Source organism: Odocoileus virginianus, chromosome 6 (genome assembly GCF_023699985.2).
Source record: "Odocoileus virginianus isolate 20LAN1187 ecotype Illinois chromosome 6, Ovbor_1.2, whole genome shotgun sequence".
Taxonomy (NCBI): domain Eukaryota; kingdom Metazoa; phylum Chordata; class Mammalia; order Artiodactyla; family Cervidae; genus Odocoileus; species Odocoileus virginianus.
Window position 1 is genome coordinate 2,702,160 of NC_069679.1, and position 22,681 is coordinate 2,724,840.

A 22,681-nucleotide genomic window follows, 5' to 3' on the forward strand; every position below is an offset into this window, starting at 1 on the left:
AATGTTCCATCTGAATGGAGGAGATGTGAATCTTGCCAACATAGGACTAGGCAGAGAATGTAGGGGTGCGGGGGGTAAGGACGAGGGCTCACTTTGGGAGAGGGGGCCCCTGGGCATGGGTGGGAGGCATGCACGTGTAGATGTGTGTAAGGGTGTGTGTGTGTGTGCACAGCTAGGAAACACGAAAGTCCAGTGGGCGACAGAAACGCACGGAAGAGCAATAGCAGCGTCGATATCCTCCCCCCGAGCACTAATTACCTTATTAAGCAAACAGACCAACACAGGGTCCGAGGGATGGAAACACGTATTTAGGGCCCAGTCACCCTCCACTTGACTGTAAGTAATCGTGCGTGATACACAGTTCTTTCCAACCAGTGACTGTTAGGAAGCTTCCTTAACTTCTATTTAATTGACTCAACTTGAGAAAGAGGAGGGCTGTTTTCCTCGCCAGCCAGCCACTCTTGGAGTCAGATTCTCTCCTCCAGGGCTCCGAGCTCTCAGGTATTTCTGAGAGGCACCTGGGCAGCCACCACCTCCCCAGAGGAGAGGCAGGATTCAGGAGTCACGGGAAGAGGTTTCGAGGGTGACAGTGCATTTTCTGCGCAGCAAACAGCCTGTGCACTGGCTAATTTGACCTTTGCAACCCACAGGAACCCACATCTCCTTTGATCCAGCTGAATCCAACCTAGAGAGGTGGCTGCAGACACAGGATGGGAAGAGACCAGAAGCAACATGGGGAGGATCTATATGCCATGGGAATAAATCTTTTTTTTTTTTTTTAAGTCTAAGAGGAGCCTGCAGAAGGAAATCTGCAGCAGGCTGAGCCAGCCGGGTGAATGGCAGAGAGAATAGAGGCTATTTGAATACTGATGTGGCCCTCACTTTCTTCCATTTCCATTAATGACATGCTCATCAAGGGCAAACAATGGGACCGGCTGCCGGCGCCTGTCACAGTGTGTGGGTGCTGGGATGCCAGGCTGTCATCCCGGGCTGCATCTAGAGACCTGCACGCTAATAAGAAGTGCTTCTGTGCCGTCAATGCAGACAGGTGCTTCCGCGGCTGGGACATGCTCCATTCCCTCTCCCCCGAAACCCTCCTCTCCCAGCCCCCCTGACAGACACCATGAAATGCACAAATTAACAGCCCCATCATGGTGGGCTGCTGCTGCCTGTGGTGAAAGCAGAAAATCAAGTTGTCACCCAGGGTGCAGTGATAAAGCCACAGCCTCATTTCTCTGTTGGTGCCCTATAATAGCAAATGCCAGACAGCTGGATGGATGGGAGGCTTTAGATTAAGGCCTTGATGCACGCTGGCCAGAGAATTAGTAGTTGCTGTTTCCGTGTGGATATTCTGTTCAAAACAAACATCTGGAGAAAGCAAAGTTTCCTAGGGCAGAAATGCCCTTGGCTGCTTCTGGAATCAAAGAACAGTCAAAAGAGTGGTGTTTCCTCTCCAAAAAATCCCATAAGGTTTCAACCTTAAATTTGCTTGGGACTTTATCAAGGACTTAGAGCCTAGGCAAAGGTTAACAAGAGGAGAAGGGGGGAAAGATGAGATGGTTGGATGGCATCACCAACTCAATGGCCATGAGTTTGAGCAAACTCTGGGAGATGGTGAAGGACAGGGAGGCCTGCGATGCTGCAGTCCATGGGGTCACAAAGAGTCGGACATGACTTAGCGACTGAACAGTAAGTTAGCAGTGTCAGTGTCAAGACCCGTCTTGATGCAGAGACCAGTTCCTGGGTCCACAGAGCCTGGAGCTATGACACCCCATCCAGCAAATCTCCTTCCTGCCGATAAAAAAGGACTCTTTCTTTAGAATTTTCAAGAGCCCCTGGAGCAGTCTGCTTCAAGCTGACCCTGTATCCCAGGCCTCCTCGTTACACATCTTCAGAGATGGAAGCTGTTTCTCGTGAAATAACAGATTCAGGCAGCCGTGCCCTCTTGGCACCACGGCCAGCTGGCACTGAGCATCCAGTGGGGAGGCCTGGCCAGGGCTGACGGGGCCAAGTGTGCACCAGGCAAGAAATGGAGGGGCCTGAGCCCTTCAGACTCCAAGGAGTTTAATGACATAATGGCCTGCGAACTTCAACATAAAACAGGAAGAGCAACTAACGAAACTTACAACATAAAACCCCCCTCCTGTCATTTTTATAGTAACAGTAAAACACTTTATTGAATTTATGAGCTACATAATGACTATGAAGAATGTAACTTGAATTAGAACCAACTAGGATGTATAATGTCAACTATAAACCCTTTTCTATCAGCCCATTCCTTCAGCTCTTCTGTCCTCTTCCTTTCAACCAAGGGACACTGCCTTCCTCAGACTTCTGCCTGAGACAGAGTTCGCGACTCGCTAATAAGTCTTGACTGTCCCTCCAGAGCTCCTCAGCTGACAAGGCTTCAGGGGTAAGACATGCTCTGGGGCTGACCATTCCCTTTGGAAACCCCAGCGCCATTAACGTGCACCTTAGCAAAGAAACTCCTGCGTCTTTTCCTTGCAGAAAGTCTGTCAAATCGAGGTCTCTGGAGACACAAGTCAGGTTTTTCAATGTCTGTTAACTCCACGTTGTAACAGCCTTTCCCTAACAAACTATAATCCCTCCGAAGTTTATGAACACTATCCTCAGCCCAGGACTCGGTGTGTGAGTGCGGGCGGTGGTCAAGCTCCTGGGGACTGGACGGGGAGCACAGACGACTGAGCTGAGCGGTGTGCTGGGCTTGTGTTCTGTTTCCATTTCACTCCGTAAGTCTTTCTGTTCCCCAGGGCTTTTTCTGGAGGGGTAATAAAATAAAATGGGTGAAACAAAACCATAAGCCAGTTAAGTCTGAAAGACATGTCATCTCATCTAAAAGGAAGAAACGGACCATTTCCATGCCTAAGGCTGACAGCAACGCCTGAGCTGGCAATAGCGCTATTCTATTTGATTTATGGAATAATGGGGTGACAAATGATGACAAAAATAAACTTTTACTGCACTGAACTGCTCCTTTATTTATGAAATTTGGCCAAGTAGTGAAATCTTTTATCTGCAAGTTGTAACATGGAGTGGGAGCGAGCGATTATGGTGTGGTAATAGTAATCCAGCAATGGAGGCTGAGTCAGTTGGAAATGGATTGAGGTAAAATAACTACCGCACCATGATAAATGTGAACAGCGCTTTGCTGACAGATGATCTAACAGGTGTTCATAACAACTATATAAGAGGATTTATTTATGACCAGCCACAGCCGCAGCTCTGTAAATCAGCCCCAGCAGCTGCAGGCCGCGGAAACCAAGTCCCTGATGGAGCGGAGCGAGAGCCCAAAGAACATGGCTCACTCCAGAATCTTAATCGTCAAATAATGTTGTTTTTTTTTAGGTAATTACACCACAGCACAGAAATCATAATTACTTTCAATTAGGAACAGAGCTGCCCGTAACTTTGTTGACAAAATATTTTTATTTAGGCCCTGCGGTTTTGATGAGGCCCAAACAACATGGAGGCTCTGGGCTGCCAGCGAGAGCGCCCTTGGTGATGGTGACTTTTCATTTTTTTAAAGCTCAAAAAGCAAACCTTTGGTTTGAAGGATACTTGTCCCACCCTCCCACACAACCAAACTTCTGTATTATCCTTCCCGTGGCAGCATATTTGAACTCACACCTTATCCTAAGTATACTACCAAAAGGAATAAGCAAAGAGGGGTTTAAGTTTAGGTGGAGGGGCCCACCTTCATACATTCTTTAATTCCTTTGCAAAGGCAGAATTAAACTTCTTTCTCTTTGAAGGCCAGTCTTAACAATGCCTCACTGTTGCCCATAGAGATGGCTGACCCTACCATGAAACAAGAGTCCTCATTCACATCCCACTGATTTGAAGTAAGTTGTTTCTTACATAGCCTGAAAAGAAGATGCTCTTCTGTGAAAAGTCTTAGTTGCTCAGTCGTGTCTGACTCTTAGAGACCTTACGGACTGTAGCCTGCCAAGCTCCTCTGTCCATGGGATTTTCCAGGAAAGAATACTGGAGTGGGTTGCCATTCCCTTCTCCAAGATGTCTTCCCAACCCAGGGATCAAACCCGGGTCTTTTGCACGGCAGGCGGGTTCTCTACCGTCTGAGCCTTCTAGGGGGAAACAAATCAGAATCTTGGTTGGGGTAAAGTTGGAGACAGCCAATGTCCCTTCCCTCCCTCCCTCCTCTATTCTGATACCTCCCCCTTCTCTGACGTTAATGAGCCCAGAATCATCCATTGGTTAGGTTTTCTTAACATCTCTAGGTCTTAGAATAAAGACCCTTCTACGTTTAAGCCGAATCTCTGGCTCCCTAGGTTTTAAATGAGAAACCAGGCCCTCAGAACGTCATTAAAGACAGGTTTGAGTCCATTGTAAAAAGCCCTCATTTGAGTTTTGAGGGTTTGGGGTCTTCAGCGTGCATAATGAACCAGCTAGGAATTATATGTACAAGTGACTATGTACACCAAACTGGTGATTAGAAATTTTATCTTCACTTCAGCTCACAATCAATCACCTAACCAGGAAAGAGACACCAGTGGAACTTAATACTCTCTAGCTACTTTAAGTCTGAAATACTCATTCTGGAACCAGCAGTGGCCCAGGAAATAATTCCCAAGGAAACACCTGAAACTGGCCTACAAGCAGGAGAGGAAAACCAACCAAACCTGTTTCTCCTGATCTCTGTTCGGGAGATCCTACCTTTCAACTGTTCACCTGATCCCCCTTTCTTTCTGCTTCTGCGGACTTTGGTGCACAAGCTCAGTGTAGCCCCAGGGGTAACAGCTCAGCCCGTCATTTCTTCTCTAAGCAGCACTGAGGTGGAAGCTGGGGGCTGGCTCCAGAAGAGAGGGGCTGTGTGAGGGGGCAAGGGCACAGAGGAGCGCAGGGAGAGGAAGGGGCCAGCACTTCAGCGTGGGAGCAGTGCAGCCTTCTGTACCGAGAAGGTCTCACAAGCGTCCTAAGATATAGCCTCTGCTGAGAACAATACATGCTCCCTCATCTCACTTCTGGAAACACTTCTCTAAATGCCACCCCGCTTTTAAGAGCTAGCCTCACAGGCTCAGTCAAACCTTCTCAGACCCCTCCAGCACAGTTATCACTTCTTCCCCTAAACCAACAAGGCTTCCCTTGTAGCTCAGACGGTAAACTGTCTGCCTACAATGAGGGAGACCTGGGTTCGATCCCTGGGTTGGGAAGATCCACTGGAGAAAGAAATGGCAACCCACTCCAGTACTGTTGCCTGGAAAATCCCATGGACGGAGGAGCCCGGTAGGCTATAGTTCATGGGGTCGCAAAGAGTCAGACACAACTGAGCAACTTCACTTCACTACACTTCCCCTAAACCCAGTTAATTCTTACTGGTGCAATCTGACAATGAATCTGCCAACTGCTTCTCGATCTTTCCTAGAAGAAATCTCAGCTTCCGAACAGTTGTGGCCCGAGTGTGTGGGTCAGGTGATCACGTGGAATCTAACACATTTTTGATTTTACACATTTTACACACTGTTAACAACAAAAAACCCCAATTACATATGGTGGTTAACTTACCAGGCAGGCCAGATCTTAAAATCCTGCTTACTCGTAGCAGTTGAAAAGTTGTGGGAAAGAAGAGGAATGTTAGCAAAATAGGAACAGAATAATGCACTCATGTAATTGTCTCAAGTCAAAGTCACATAAGGAGATGGAGTCTGTGAAGACTCAGAAAATAAACTTCTGGCCCATCTAAGGGTGTATTTTTCTATTACACACAATTTCCATTCATCTAAGACAATAACACTGTCATAAACTTGATTTTTTTTTCTCTAAAATCTTGAGAAGAGGTCAGAAGTGATCCTGAAAACTTTTCCTGAGGTAACTGGCCAAGTTGGAAGGTGTGGGTAGGGGATGGACAAGGATTTAAAAAAAATAATCAAGGACATGGTCAGAAAGTAATTCTCTCAATGAATGGACCTTCCATTGATGGAGGAACAAAGTGTGCATTCAAAGACTGGCCTCCTCTCACCTAGGAAAGGGGATGGTGGTAACACGGGCTCCGCAGGCCCCTGGAGCTGGCCTGGCACCGAGGAGTGGAGTGGAAGTGAGGCTATCAGCACGGAACCAGGGCTCACTAATGTGGCCGAGGCCACACTGCCATCTTTATTTATTGCCAACTGGACTGTAGCTCTCTTGGGGGGAACAGAGCTCATCTTCTATGTTCCCACCCCTCAACAAGGGTTACCGTAGTTTGTCACGCTCCACAGTGGACGGGGTCTTTGAATACGAAGGAAATAGTAAGGCTCGGTTAATTTTGTGTTATAACATAGGACTTTTTTCCTCCCCTCCCATTATGTAAGAGAGTTTTTTCCCCCTTTAAACAAAGTTGCCAATAATGTCAGAGAGATTACAGAGAGGGAACAGAAAAGGTCAAAGATCTCAGGTGTTCCTTTAGCTGGGCCTACTTTTTTTCTTTTTAAATCTCCCTTTATGTTATTTGTCATTCTGGGTTCTTGTCTTCTTTAATATTAACATTTAAATTTTTAACCACAGAAACACAGGTTTATGAGGGCGAACTTTTCATAAGCTTATAAAGTTATTCAAATGTTTGCTAATAGTTATTGGGAAAGGCAAGTATCTAATATTTTAACTGGGTAAAAGTTCACTGTTACAGTCTCTTCTTTTCCTTTTCTTATAATAAATAAAGCAAATGTATTGTGATACCAAAAATGTGGCTCAGTCTGAAATACACTATGTGAGCCATTCTTCAAGACTGGTGTACATAAAGTGTCCCATTAAGTGGGCATTAAAATGAAAAAATATAGCTGGAATTAAAAATTCAACACTGACTAACTCAACTCAACGGAACAATTTAAAAGATAATCATGGATTATGATAAAGTTAAAAGAAACATGAGGAAAGGAACTCTGAATCACTGTGCCAAAGGTAAAAAAAACAAAAACCTCCTAAACCTTTAACTTGGGACTGCGGTAATTTTTCTCATTTCAGTTATGTGAAAAAACGTTACGAAGCTACTGATGTTTGAGCGGTTTCACCTGCTAGCATACCACACATATTATTAATTTAATGTACATATTAAAAATTAAGTATTAAATGTGATCTTTTTCAAAGGTAAAATTTATTGAAATTTCCTTCATTTTAAAAAACAGACAAATGCATGACCTCTTTTCAAAGATGAGTGCCCTAATGTAAGGTAAATAAAAATCTCTCTACATCATGACATGCATTTCCCCCTCTGCTTTGATGACAGTAAGCATATATATTTTTTTCAGAAAACAAATACTTGGCCTGTCAAATTCTTTATAATGTTTTAAAAAGTTACTGACTTAAAAATCCAAAGGTGTAAAGCCCTAGGAAATGGGTTGAATAATGGAAATGCCAAGCGGCTGCAATTATAGAGGTGCTTCTTGGTGTGAGTCCCATCACAGTATACATGTCTCCACGGTGAGGAAGGGCATGTTCCTGCTGCAGCAATGCTTCACCCAGATTAACTGCTGCATTTCAGCAGCAGGAAAATGTAACCAGCTTGTTTCTTTCTCTCCAGCTCACAACCTGAAAAATCTAAATCATTTTTTTCACAGCTGAATGGCCCAAGAATGTTTCTGTTTTTCTTTACTCTTTATATATGTTCCATAATGTTTCAATCAGTGTACCTTCTCTTTTTACTTTCAAAAAATCAGTATGTGGCTCCATATAAAAGGACCTATCTTAAAGTCTTATTACCTTGTATCACAAAGTTTGGTAAATACAATTTCAACTGGCTTTAAAAGTATTAGGAAAGTTTTCTGATTACAGAACAATCTTTTACAAAATTATTATTAAAACAGTAACTTGTCTAAGTTTGTAAAACAAAACAAACAAAAAACCCCAAAAAGCACTTCAGGGAAAAATGCTAAAATGTTGATCATATAACTAGTTTTTAAGATTTCTATCATTTAGTTTATACTAGTTAGCTTCCAAAGGCATGTCAGTCCATCAGAGCTGGGCATCAAATCTGTAAAGGAACAATGAAATTCAAAGAATTTCTTCAGTAGTTGTAACAGGCCTGTAATCAGATCTTTACGAAGATCAAAACTGTCTATAAGAAGACGTGAAGACTTTTGTTTTTGTTATTAAATATATCAGCTTTTTTCTTGGAGTTAACAGACTGTAACATAACTAGAAAACCTACCTGGTTTGAAAGTGGTTTTTCTTTCACCCCATTGTTTCTCTACATAACACTCAAAACATTTATTTTAAAGAAACCTCAGCATATGAACTTCAGGATTATAAATGATTTCTCATTAAGAATGCAAAGACAAATGTTATTCAGGTGCTAGTTTATTTATCTTATTATTCAGAGATAATTTCCTGATGACAGTTGTCAATAACCAATTACAATACCAGGAAATTCACAGAACAAAATTCTGCAGATAAATTGTTGTTTCTGAATTTAATTCTAAGAAGTACACTACCCCATTTTTCATAGACCAAGCTGAGAGGCCATGTCTACTATTTCTAGGCTAATTTTTGCTTACTGCAGAAAGGAAGATGATTTCCAGTGAACTTTAAGTAACCAGTTCATGTCCATCATTGTTGAAAAAGGGAAGGGAGCCGAGAGGGCCGGAAGAAGTAGCAGGACAGAGAAAATGCCACATGGATTTAGGAGTTGAGATAACTGACAGTAAAATATATGTTCTTTGGTTAGCAAAGCGAAAAGGGGGAAAGTATTGCATTCACAATAGATACACACTAGCATTCTAAAGCAGGAGACAAGAATGTCAAGAGTGTCTTCTTCCCCCACTGCCAGATGGAAGGGCTATTATTATAAATGAAAGGCAGCAGTGGTGGATGCCAGGCACTTTTGCTGTGTGCCAGATTCTCAAGTCCAGATGTAAGCAGGTTACCCCTGGGACAGGACAGGCTTCAGCTCTCGCAGCAGAACAGAAGCAATCACAGTCTTCTCAGTGTTTATGATAAGCTGTGCTGTGGAGCCTTCCTTCAGTTCCACTGTGACTAGCATCAACGACCCACTGTGCACAGTTTTAGCTGCAAATCTGGAAGGAAAAAAAAAACCAACACACCAGGGACCTTTTATCACGAGGGGGAAAAAAGGAGACAGCATATATTCAAATAGGTTTAAAATAACTTTTTTTTCCTCAATAATTTATTTACAGGTTCCGTACTGCCCCAAACCCAAAGACAAGCATTCTCCCCCAAAAATCAATAAACTGCCCAGCACCATGCTTACCACAAGCAGATAATTTCAGTATCTTGGGAACAGAACAGAAAAAGGAGTTCTATTTTACTTATTAGTTTGAACAAGAGATGCATGTGAATAACTCTTGATTACTACATATTTGAGAATTATTTATTCATTTGATATATAACATTTCACCAGCCATAGGGCTATTTAAAATAAACCGCTCTATTTTCATCTTTAAAACATGTTAAGAAAAGGTTATCTTTTTCAAAGAGCTTGAAATTTTAATTTCTCATATCTGAAAATGATTATGCAAGAAATTAGATAATTTTATGTGCACTATCAAACTCTAAGTTTCAATGAATTCATACATGCTAAAATATTCAACTTCAGTCTCTAACGTTGAGGACATGGAAGAAAATCACGTGAGAGCCAGGTGTAACACCACACTCCCTGTTTGTATTTTGTTTCTAATGTTCCGAACATTAGATCTTCTTTCTGCTTTAGAATAGGAAAGAGGAAACTTGAGGTCTGAGGCTCACATTACTAAATTCCAAGACATGAAGAACCTACTAATTACGTGGAATTAAAAGCAAAACTAGCCTTTTAAGCACTGCAATTGACTGAAAAGCCGTTGGAGATGCAATGAACCTCTGTCAATCCTGCTCATTCATTCTGCCTGCACAGTTGAGCCCCAGAGACGGAAGAGGACGGTCCCCTCCTAGGCCCCCGTTCTTTACATGGAGCGTGTTCCACAGTTTTTGCGGGGGTGGGGGGGGGTGGGGGGGGAGGGGGTCTGACTACAGGGATGACTGGAGAAAAACAAAGTTGCTGCACATGAGCTTTTGAAAACACTAACAAGTGTGGAGCAGGTCTGTGACCTGCTGGGACCCCACTTTGCAGGGCCAATCCCCTCTCCCCTTTCGGCAGGACACGTGTCTGAACCTGAGCCATCTGCCTCAATTTGCGCGACATCTCCAGCCACAATGGCGCCCGGTTAGCCCTGACAACAGCGCACAATACAGAAAATCAGACCGCGGCGCTGACAGCACGCTGCGGGCCATTCAAGAGCAAGCCAACTGGTCAGTGTCTCCTGTCTGACAATTAGCACGGGCCTCGCAGCGAGCCCACAGCCTCCTCAGGGATCTGTTTAATTACCATCAACATAAAAGAGGGAGTTTATCAGGAGACACTCAGAAAAACTTCACTCCCGACTTAATTAAAATATTAGCCACTTAAGCAGGAAGCAGATTCTCTTTAAATGGAAAGTAATTTCTTTTTTGAGTTTTTTTTTTTTGAAATGACACCAAGAGCTCATAATATATTAGATTCTTTTTTTCTTCTTTATCTTTTTTTTTGGGGGGTGGGGGTGGGGGGAGTACCTAATAAGCCATTTTTGGCCCAAACAGAATCATGAAGATCAGTTTTCCAACAATAATTAGAAAAATGTATCAAAAGCAAAACAAATATGCTAATTTTATTAAGTTGAAAATCTTTTCAACAATTTTAAGCTGTGTTTTACAATATTAGCTAAAAAAAAATTAGCTAATGGGTGGTAGATAAAGTATATTAGAAACTGTCCTATATGTGTATTTGTTTACTCTATCCAAACATGCTGTAGCCTTGCAAGGAATCTGATAGAGCAGTTTTTCCACTGAGAGAAGCAACTATAAGTAAGCAGCTTAGGAACAGAAGTCATAGAGGTTTCATAAAAGCTTGAACACACCCATGTGCCCTTTAGATGCCCACACAAGAGATTAGGAAACGGGCACCTCAGCTGCACTTTTGTTTTGGGTGCCACTTTATTTTTTTAATTGAAGGATAATTGCTTTACAAAGTTTTGTGGTTTTCTGTCAGACATCAAGAATCATCCATAAGTACACCCATGTCCCCTCCCTCCCGACTCCCTCCCCACCCCACCCTTCCAGACTGTCACAGAGCCCCTGTTTGAATTCCCTGGACATACAGAAGATTCCCATTGGCTAGCTATTTTACACATGGTAACGTAAATTTCCATGCCACTCTCCATACATCTCACCCTCTCCCTCCTTCCCTGCCCCCGTGCGCATAGGTCTGTTCTGTTTCTCCATTGCTGCCCTGCAAATAAATTCATCAGCACCGTCTTTCTAGATTCCACATATATGTGTTCGTATACGATATTTATACTTCTCTTTCTGACTCACTTCACTCTGTGTAATAGGCTCTAGGTCATCTGCACCTTTGAGGGAACGATCACCCGCCCTCAAATGACCTCTCTTTCCTAACACCTTTTGCAGATTTCTGCATTCCTTTTGTCCCAATTTTCGAGGTTCTTCTGCTTCACAGGAGAACCCTATTTCTGTATTTCTGTTAAACCATGTCAACAGATGACAGATCCTAGCTGGCTCTATTGTCTCACCCCCTTATGCAACTTTCCCCACAGAGGTGGTCATCACCAAACTATCATTCAGCAAATATTTCGGCAGAGGTCCCTATTTCTGACAGGTTATCATTATGTCAATGGCAGTCTTAGTAGTCTCTTCATTTACTTAACACTTGTGCCTTGGGACCCTGAAGAAGAAGACTGTCATGCATTCTGAATAGGAAGGCAAAAGTGCTGCTATTTGACTGTCAGGGTTGCACAGCCCCAAAGCGCCTTTTGTCTCTTTTCTATTAAAACTTAGGTTTGATGTTACAAAAATACAAACTCAGCAGAGACAACCGTCAATTCTGAGTCAGTATGTCTACAGAGATTAAAGCTAGTGTCCTGTTGTTGTTCAGTCACTAAGCCCTGCCCAACTCTCTGTGACCCCATGAACTAGAGTCTTGTACATGTTTTTAAAATATTTATTACCACAAAATTAGCTATACAGTAAAGAATACAAATGTAGAAGGAAAGAGGCATTTGCTTACACTGCAGTGGAAACACATTAAGCAAATCATCCCAGCAATAAAATCTGTCAGCTGGTGTGAAAGTTGCTGTCTTTTAACTAGTTCTCTATGTTCTAATGGGCACAAGTGGTGGAAACAATGTTTTAAAGCAGAGGACCAGAAGATCAGATGTTCTGACATTCTCATTTCACAGTTCAAAAAGGATGTATTTAATTGAAACACAGCATGATTACAATTGGTTTGTTTTGGTCCATGGAAAGCAGAAACCACCCCCGCCTCCAATTTATTAATCACTTAACTCCCAAACAGGCTATGCTTTAATGTACATTTAAAAGATAGTTATGGAAAGAGTACTAATTAGTAAATAACAAATAGCTAGGTTGGGGGTGTAAGAAACACTGAGGACAGCTTGTGTCAAATACTTGTATACGAAATTTAATGACTGACATCAGAACCTTTGAACTTGCCTCAAACTAAGATCACACTGTGATGTAATGTTTTTCAGAAGAGCTGTGAAGTTTCTGATCATGGTAATGATAGCAGCATTCATTAAGTGCTGTGTGCACTGGGTGCTAAGTACCTCACTTGCATTATTTCTCTTGATTCTGAGTCAGATCAATTCACAGATGAGCAAACCCAGGCCCACAGAAGTGGAGAAACTTGCTCAAACACTTGGCTAGTGAATAGCTGAGCAGGAATTTGAACCCAAGCTTTCTGATTTGAGGTGACACAATTCTAATACATGCAAAATGCCCTCTTAGTATTTGTTTTTTATCTGTCAACAGAAAATTAAGGTTTTTCTGATTTACCTTTTATGCATATAATCTATTATTGTTCTAGAACTTTAAGAAGAAAGATTTTTCTCTTCAAAAACTGTGCATCTGATTTGTAGTGTTCTGTAATTCAAAGCATCTTGATTTGATGCTCTGTCATGACATATTTTAAATTTCTGTCATTAAAGGTCAAAAAAAGAAATAAATATTCTCCTACCCACCACTCCTTCAAAAGAGACACCAGCAATGAAAACCACAAAACCTTGAATGGAGCTGTAATGTAAGGAGGGACGACTAGAGACCAACCAACCTCGAACACCGACAACACCACAAATGAGGACAAACGAGTGGGTGACAGGTAAAGATGTACTGCCTATGTATGATGGGCTCCATGTTATTAAAAGAATACCATCTAGGTGTTTTTCATAATTTTTCATTTTCATTCTAACCACCAAGCACTCGTTGTCTGTAACCACCGAGAAGGTAAAACTGTATGGATATATTTGTATTTCATCTTATTAAATGTCTTTTTGTTTATTATCTCTAGCAACTGACTTAGTTTTTGAAGTCTGTAAGAATTCCTAAGGTACGGCAAAACCCACTACAAATATTGTAAGTAATTAGCTTCCAATTAAAATAAATAAATTTAAAAAGATCCTAAGATTTAAAGAAAAAGACAAAATAAGCTGGTTGCCAAACCTAAATGAAGGTATGTACTACTCTTCTAAAGAAGCCAATATTTAACTATTGAGAAAATTTATAACTATTATGAGAACAGGTCAAATAGCAACACATTTGAACAAATATATTATCTACAATGCATGAACTTATTCCTTCATGCACTTAAACCGTACTTTTTTTAGGTTTGTGATATTTGTGAGAAAATGGCTATGGACCTTAAATGCTCTTTGTTGGATTGAAAAAGAAAACTCAGTTGTTTTTAATAACTTAAATGTTAATAGAACAACATGAATTTAAAAATGGTTATCTGAGAAGCTAAATCCATCCGCAGGGTATTCACAAACAAAAACATTTTTTATGCAGAATCATATTTGCTACACTTAATGCAACAGCTCTAAGACATGCTTTTTCTTCTCTTGGATAGTCTTCCTGGTTTCTGATTTTTCTATTCTGAGTTCAATTTTCTTGTGTTTTCTGTTCTACTGGTTACCAGAAGCTGTGACAATGGCCCACTCAGGCTAAAACTTTTTTTTTTTCCTACTCTGTACATGAAGCCTTCAATTACTGCCTGCTGAAGCAGACAGAATCCTATTAGTAAGAAAGACGATCACAAGATGCAGTGCCCTGCCCTAGCTGTATAAAAATAATTAGTCCAAAGTTGACAAATGTGTAATGAAGTCGCACAATAATTATATGTAAGAAATACTGGTTTGAATAAGCTTCCTAACATCAAGCACCAAAGCATGTTGATTTGTAGTATTATTTTCTGAAGGATTTAAATGATAAATCCCTACAATTTTGAGTTAATATAGCATAACATTTTTAAAAGGCAGAGAGTTTGTATGTTGTAAAAAATCCTATTTTGTTGACTATAAAAATATAAAAGTTAAGCCCACTACACTATTGAATCAGTATTGATAAAAAACTTACATGTGATTCAAGTTTAGAGAATTTATCTGAAGCAACGTATTTTCCCTATTATTTTTAAAAAAGGCCAGCAATATTGTAATGTTTCCTTTAACATTCTGATAAGAGTTAAAAGAATTAGCAGCCATCATAATTTAGGACTCTATTTTCCATTCTAATCTTTAGAACTTGTATAAAACATGATTCCCCACGCTATCTTGTCAATGATGTGTTCTCTTTCTTTATATAAGAAAGCTAAAAAAAATCTAAGTGCACTTTCTCAAGAAAGATACAAAACATCCAGTTATTCTAGAGCATTTTTGGTTTGTCTGTTGGGGTGGAATGGGACTTAACAGAAAACCAGAGAGTAAAACAAATAAATTCTTACCCCCTTCTCTCTAATTACTTACAAAATTGTCAGCCAGAAGGAAAACCATCAAGAATACCTTTCTTTCATTTTTGCATGAAAACATTTATATATTCCTATTTGTAAAACTGCTGCATTGTAGAAAATTATCTCTCAAATGGTAGAATTAAATAAAATTTAAATATAGAATATCCTAAAACAAAAATTAACTGCAGTTTGGCTATTTCTGAAATATCCAAATACGCCTTTCGTGTAAAAATTAACTGAGGTCCACATTTGTTTTTCAACGTAATGCTGCTCAGAGCCTTCAGAGATCAAAGCAGTCAGACAAAAAGCAGTGCTGCGCCCTAGTGGATAACCACCAAACTGAGAAAAACTGATCACAAAATAGGTTTCACAATCTCAGTAATGTTTGAGATTCCAATTTGTTTTTGCTTTTTTTTGAGGGGGGGGGCATGCTGCTCAGGTTGTGGGATTTTATATCCCCAACCAGGGATTAAACTGGGCCCTCAGCAGTGAAAGTACCAAGTCCTAACTACTGGACCACAGGAAATTCCCTCTGACTTGTTATAGAGTAAGATTGAAGCCTAGCACCTTTATGTTATTAACAACTGTATGTACAAACTTTTGTTTTAAAATAGATTAAGTTTGGTGACTATAGTACCAGGCTTATAAAATTTTGGCATCAAGACATCAAATGTCATTCTTTTTCATTATGGTCCTTCAAAATCACCCAGTATTTAAATATTCCATAGTTATCAGGGGAAAAGAAAACAAAAACAATAACCCAAAGATTGACCAACCTAAGAACCGAAACTGGGAAAATATCGAAGACTTCACCAAAAAGTATCTACGTCATTCATGTTTGTAACCCCAGCACTAACAAAATCTGTCACAATGGTCTTCAAAAAATACTGAATTAATAAGGAGTTACACAATGTGGATATTTTAGAATACAAACAATGGTGTACACCAATACTTAACCATTAAACATGCATACACAGTTTAAGGACTAGAAATGAAACAAGTTGTTCTTTACAACTACTTTAAGTAAAAAAAAAAAAATATTTTAATCCTAAAACAATAAACGGTCTTTAAGTGTGCTGATAAATTTTAAAAGTTGGCTGCCAGGTTGCCATGGATTCACAGTTCCATTCACAGCATCATATTTTTCTAATAGTTAAGGACCTAAGTAATAACAGCAAAACAACACTTACTCTATTAGCATTGTAATTATTCACAGGTTGTACATGTTCAAAATTTGCAAATTAAGAAAGTGACACAGTAAACAAAATCCAAACCATAGATTAAGAAATATAGGGTGTAAAAAGGAATGTTAAGTCCTGAATACAACTTCATAATGAAAGCTCTTCTAAGGTTTTACTGGAGAAGCTAAGAATCAAAATAGAATCATGACATAGACATGGCTTTCTGCTTTCACTCAAATATCACATTTTCCCCTTATAAGGTCAATTTGTTGTTCATGAAAGGGTGAAATGAGTAGGTTGTACGATATAAGAAAATGAGTAGGTTGTACGATAATTGCTTTTAACAATATTACTGTATATGAACGTCAGAATTCCTGAAACTGGGTTAAAATATAAAATGCTGAGACGCTGAAAGGCAAATTTCTACTTATGGTCTAAGACTGTCTCATAGCCACCACTGTAATGTGCTACTAAATGGCAACCCAACCCAGAATTCTTGCCTATGGAACCCCATGGACAGAGCAGCCTGGTGGGCTACAGTCCGTGGGGCTGCAAAGAATCGGACGCGACTGAGTGACTCAACAACGAATTCCTTTCTTGATGGAGCATATAGGACAAAAGGAAGAAAAGCTTAAATCAAACATCTTGTCTACTGGTATTCCTTAACGACTAACCTGTGAAAAAGAAACATACAAGGGAAAATATTTTAAAAAATACACCATGTGGCTGTCATTAACCACGAACTTCTGGAACATCTGTCTGCAACTACTTGGAATACTGGCTAAAGTGCAGATTCCTGGGCCCTGTCCCAGCGGCCCCGAATCTGAGTTTTTGGGTGTGGGTCCCAGGAATCTTGAGTTTTACAAAAACTCCTACCTGGTTCTTTTATACAGAAAAACCTTAGAGATTTTGAAGGTACAGATTTTTCAGCTTTCTGCATTTTGATCATTATACCTTAGTTTATCACAGGACAAACAATGTGATTAAGGCAAATGCACTTTAAAAAAATGCAGTTTTTACACTGTTGAATAAGAATCTCCTTCAAAACCCCTGAATTTAATTTATTTCTTAGAGGAGAACAAGACATTTTTTCTGGCCCTAGAAAAACCTAGAATTTCCAAGGCTAGTGTCTCTAATCTGCCCTAAAACACATAATCTTTTAACTTTTCAGTCTATTTGTACAGTGACTTACTATTGTTCATTCTGCTTTTTGTATTTATTACTTTATTTGTCGTTGTTTAGTTGCTCAGTCATGTCTTACTCTTCTGCGACCCCATGGACTGTAGCCCCCCAGGCTCCTCTGTCCATAGGATTTCCCAGGCAAGAACACTGGAGTGGGTTGCCATTTCCTCCTCCAGGGGATCTTCCTGACCCAGGGATTGAAGATGTGTCTCTTGCATTGCAGGCAGATTCTTTACCACCTAGGAATCCCATATTCTTTATTAGTATCATTTTAAATAATATGCTTTAAGACTTTCAGTGTCTCATGTGACACTGTATTATGAGTATCTAAACAGGACATGAAGATATTTGGCTGTATATTTAGTAAATGCTTTGATTCTTTTGATTCTGATGTCTATATTACCCCTATCATGTGGTAACTGTAATTTGGAAAATAGCAAGATTTACACAATGAGCATAACTCTGTAGATCTCAGTAAGATGGTTTTATTCTCAAAGAGCAGCTTTTTTGATCTTTAAGTACCTACCATGGAAATGAAGATAGAAATTAAGTGGGTTTTTTTTTTTGAAATTAAGTGTTTTAATAGTATACTGGTTGGGTTTCTGATTCTATGGTTCATTTAGAAAATAAAAACTAAATGTCATATAATCTAAAAGTAGCTATACTTTTTCAACTGATCTTTAAAAGTGGTTAACTATACTTAAAATGTTCATGGTTTTTGAAGTGAATTCCATAAAACTTGTGCTCCTTTAATTGACTTTTTCTTAATGGAGGTATTTTCTGCTAATGTATTAGGAGCCATTTTCTATTATGTATTCAATTAAAATGTCTACTTTATATTATTACACACTTCTGCATATTAATAAAGACTCATTTTTTCTTAGCTAATTCTTATATAAGTATTTTTAAACTTGGTATTTAATGTAAAAAATATTCAAATTGTAAACAGTAGTAGGAACAAATGATCCTAAAACTAGACAACAGGAACTTAATTCATTGAATGGTTAGAAAGAATATTCTAATGTTAATTTAAAAGTCCTCTCAGAAATAAAAGACCCTGAAGAATTAAATAGAACATAATAGATAGGCGAGCCAAAAATAATTTAATTTCTTAAAATACTAATGGTCAAAATGCTTTTCATGCATATTGTTTTTTTTTTTCAAGTAATTTTAAACTTATTACCATTAATAAATATAAGAATGGTTTTGGTCCAATTTTTCATAAACTCAAAAAAAGCAACTACCACAGAAGAATAGAGAAGTCATTCAAAAATCTCATAGAGATTTCAATTTTATTATGACAATTAATATATAAGCTTAAATATATAAATTCATTCATCCCACAGGGTTGAACACTGTTGAACACTACCATTAAAAACATTAATAAAATTTAATAAAGTAGTAAACTTAATTTTTGTTATTATGAATAGCAATTGCGATTTCCTTTTAAGTGAAATGAAGATAGCCATCGGTACAGATTTTACTAATAATTGTTTATTTTGGTTTTAACTTACTGGGCATAAAAGAGTGCAAAAATGTTACATTTGCAGAATAATAAGTTTTGTTATTTTCTCTATAGAAGACCACGAGTAACTCTAGATATTTATTACCTGGAAGCCTTCTAAAATTTCAAACATTATTATAGCCATACCTAACTATAAAAAAAAGCAAATATAAACCACTTTCAGTAAGTAGGATGAGACTTTTGAGGCAAGTCAAGATAGCACAGCCTGTTCTGAATTAGATAACAGCCATTTCATTCTCTTCTGGCTCTGTAGAAACTTGGACTCCTCCACCAAGTTACAGAGCCAAATACCAGACTGCTGGGATAAGGCTTCATATAAAAGTGTCAACACATTGCAGAAGTATATGAATATGAGGAGCACGGACATGATGTCTAAGTGCAGGCTTCCCTGGTGGCTCAGTGGTAAGGAATCTGCCCGCAGTGCAGGAAGCACGGGTTCAATTCTTGATCCGGGAAGATCCCACATGCTGCAAAGCAATGAAGCCCGTGTGCTGCAACCACTGAGCCTGGGTGCGCAGCTACTGATCCACGCGCGGCAACTCGGAGTCGGTGCGTCTAGAGCCTGCGCTCCGCAACTAGGGCAGCCCCTGCCTGCCACACCACGGGAAAGCCCGCACAGCAACGAAGACCCAGCACAGCCAAAAATAAAATAAAAGACACAACTATTTTTTAAAAAGTATAAGTGCAATTTCTGCATTCCAAAGTTGAATAGAAATGGTTCCTATTGTGTGCCTCCCCCATAGTGGTATGGATAATTGAGAACGGACTGTCACTTAAGCATCTGAAGAGGCACTAAACCACTTCTAAACCACCAAGACAAGTTACAGGCAAATTTTATGCTTTAATTAAGAATTATACAACTGTGCTAATAAGTGCCTCTCTGTTTCCCAAAAGGAAAACAGTTTTCATATTTGTTGGCTTTCAGAAGGTATTTTGGCCATTTTCTTCTAAGAAACAAAAATCTGGAACACTGTCATTGCTTTCAGAAAAGTTAGAAACCCATATACGATGCAAAACAAAATCAGAAGTTCCAGCATAAAGAAGGGTTACCCTATGCTGTTTCGTGTATTATGAAAGAACATATTAAATAAGACTGAATGAAGTATGCTGGATACTAGATGAGTCAGGTAAAATTTCATAAAGCTAAAAGTTACAGATGACATACAATATTTAGGTGTTTTAGTAATTTCAATAATTCAAAGGATCCATAAGTAAAATACAACTTCTGCTAAAGAAAACCACTCAGGAAAATGAAAAAAAGAAAAAATCAAAGAAGAAAACAAAACAAGGAAGACATAGAATCAAAAATTTTCACTGAAAAATCTTTCTCTTCATTTTTTTCCCCTATTGAATAACACTGATAGGTAAGGTGTATTTGCCTAGTGGTACCAACAATAACTTCTATCCATTTTATTATTTTATCACCAACTTATGTGAGAATGACAGGGCTTATAATAAAGAAAGGGAGGCAGATCAGACCTCAGATGGAAGGTGCTCAGATCTCTTTAGCAACTTACCTAGTGACCTCCATTTCAAAAAAAAAATAAAGGCACAGGGTAAATTTGATTTGTGACTAGTACATGCAGTTTTCAACCTGTCACGATGAGCAGGTGAGTAAGGCAACTCTATAATGGCATATCAAGACTTGAACTCAGTTCTTCTGATGTCAAGTCCAACGTTCTTCCATTGATAACATAATTTCACTTCAATCATCTTCTTTTCCCTGCTATCCATTTCCAAATAGATGAGGAACTTAAAGCCCATAAGGAGAAGTTATAAAGCCCAATAATGGCAGAGCTGAGTCTAAAAAATCCAGATAACCCTCAGAAATCTTTATTTGGGGCCTCTCTTGCCCCTGTATTAATTTAAAAAGATACATTAAATTTTTAAAGGTTTGAAGGCACTCTTTGATTTTAAATTCTTTCCTAAATGTAATGATGGAAGTATGCCATTGGCAGTAGAATGACAGAGGAATTAAAGATAGTTTGCAATGAATTCCCTTAAGCTCACAGAGGACTAAGTAATCACTGCATGTTTATTTAAGGAGTAATTATTTTACTTTCATTTCAAATCACTAGCATTCGTAAGAATACAAAGAAGGCACATACTAATCACGTTTTCTGCTAACTTTGAGGGCAAATAACTTGGACCTCACGGTTTAGATGGCTGGCGGTGAAGATACTTCCTGGCCTAAGAAATAGATGCTGCATTTGGCCCCATAATGGTTCCTTGTCACTGGAAGCAGCCTTAGGGGATTGCTGTCAAAAGGAAATCTATACCCAAACTTCCCCTCTTTGAAGTAAAAGTTCAAATCACTGCTTTATAAAACAGTTCTTCTTGGAATTCACCGACTGTAGTAAAGTAAAGAAATTCGCAACCATATCTCACACAAGTACCTTTACAAATCACCAAGCTATTATAAAATGCAGGTACACTGTCTGTATCTTTCAGGAAAGTCCATATCCATGTACTAAAGACTGTACAAAATACGGAAGAGGGACCTTATTCCAAACCCATCAAGCAAATGTATTATCATAAAAAAGAAGGGGCATAGATATGTTATTCCCTGGTGGCTCAGCTGGTAAAAAACTCTCCTGCCAAGACAGTAGATACAAGAGACACAGCTTTGATCCCTGGGTTGGGACGATCCCCTGGAGAAGAAATGGCAACTCGCTCCAGTATTCTTGCCTAGAAAACTCCATGGCTAGAAGAGCCTGGTGGGCTACAGTCCATGAGGTCGCGGAGAGTAGGACACGAATAAGCATGCCTACACACACACACACACAGAGATATGTTTAGGACTTAATATTTTCAAGGAAAATTATGAATTGAGAATTATATATTTATACATGTATACAAGTTGCCTCCACATCACGGGTCAGTGAACGTACCTGTGTACATTATCTTGTCCAGAAGGGACTGCACCCACGTTGGCTACATTTGCTACCTTCTGAAGGATCACAGAGGAAGCAAAATTCTGCGGGGCAGCAATAATTGTGGTGGAAGTTTCGTTCATTCCAGAGAGCATGCCTGTAAGAGCAGAAAGAGGCTCTCTTTTACTGATTTCTCTTTGAAAACTACATTAAACAATTTTAAATTCATAGGCAAAATCTAAAAACTTTCTAAAGCAGAAGAAATACCACTTCAGAATGTAATTTACAAGATAATTTATCATTAAATTAAAATGAACTGCAACTGATTAAAAATTTTTTTAAAATCCTCATGGTGTTGAAAAATGTATAAAAACGCAATTGAACATCACTCTTAATAACCTGATTTTAAATACTATGATTGATAAAAACACAGAACCACACAGATAATATTTTAATTTCAGTTCCTTTAAAATATACTTAATTAATTTGGGCTACATAAACTTAAGTTTTTACTATTTAAAGAGCCGCCCGCCCCCCCCCTTCCTTTTCATCATTCAAAGATCTCTCTTGCCAAATGCTGCCTGAGAACAAATCAAAGTGTTTCTGGAATAACTAGCAGCATTACATGATGAATGGTCTCAATATAATAGATCAAAGTTATCTCAACAGTAACTGGAAGTCACTGAACAGCTGTGTGGTTCTAAAATATGGACAAGTATCTAAGCCACACTGAGTGGTCACAGTATTTGCCTAGTTAATGGAACTATGGTTGCTGACAAAAACAGTCAAAATTTCTGAAGCAAAAACGTCTGAAAACAAAGGGAACAATGTAAATTGGAAAAATTTAAATCCCAGAGACATTTCAAATAATATTTAATAAAGATCATGAACAAAGCAAAATCATAAACAAAAACCATATAGAATTAACACAAAGCATGATGTTAATGTCAGAATCTTATGTAGAAATGTTCAAAGGACAAATTCAATAACAAAATTCAATAACAAATAACAAAATAACAAATTCAATAACCCCCAAATACATGGAACAAATACTGAAGTTAAGTACCCAGTTTAAAAAAAAACAAAAGCTATAAATGTTAAATGCCATCGATCTGATTCTGTG

At 39.0% G+C, this 22,681-nt stretch overlaps 1 protein-coding gene across 2 annotated transcripts in view; it reads right to left on the minus strand.

Annotated features, from left to right (window-relative positions):
* Positions 1–8,292: 8,292 nt before the first annotated feature.
* AP3B1 (adaptor related protein complex 3 subunit beta 1) overlaps positions 8,293–22,681 on the minus strand; it is a 235,939-nt gene continuing 221,550 nt past the window's right edge. The window contains exons 26-27 of one of the 2 annotated variants that reach the window (XM_020902680.2): positions 21,577–21,715; positions 8,293–9,026 (exon numbers count right to left, since the gene is read on the minus strand). In XM_020902680.2, coding sequence (XP_020758339.2) covers positions 8,873–9,026; positions 21,577–21,715 — 293 coding nt within the window. In that variant the 3' untranslated portion in view covers positions 8,293–8,872. The remainder of the gene's footprint in view (positions 9,027–21,576; positions 21,716–22,681) is intronic. The other variant, XM_070468579.1, reaches the window with a different exon arrangement.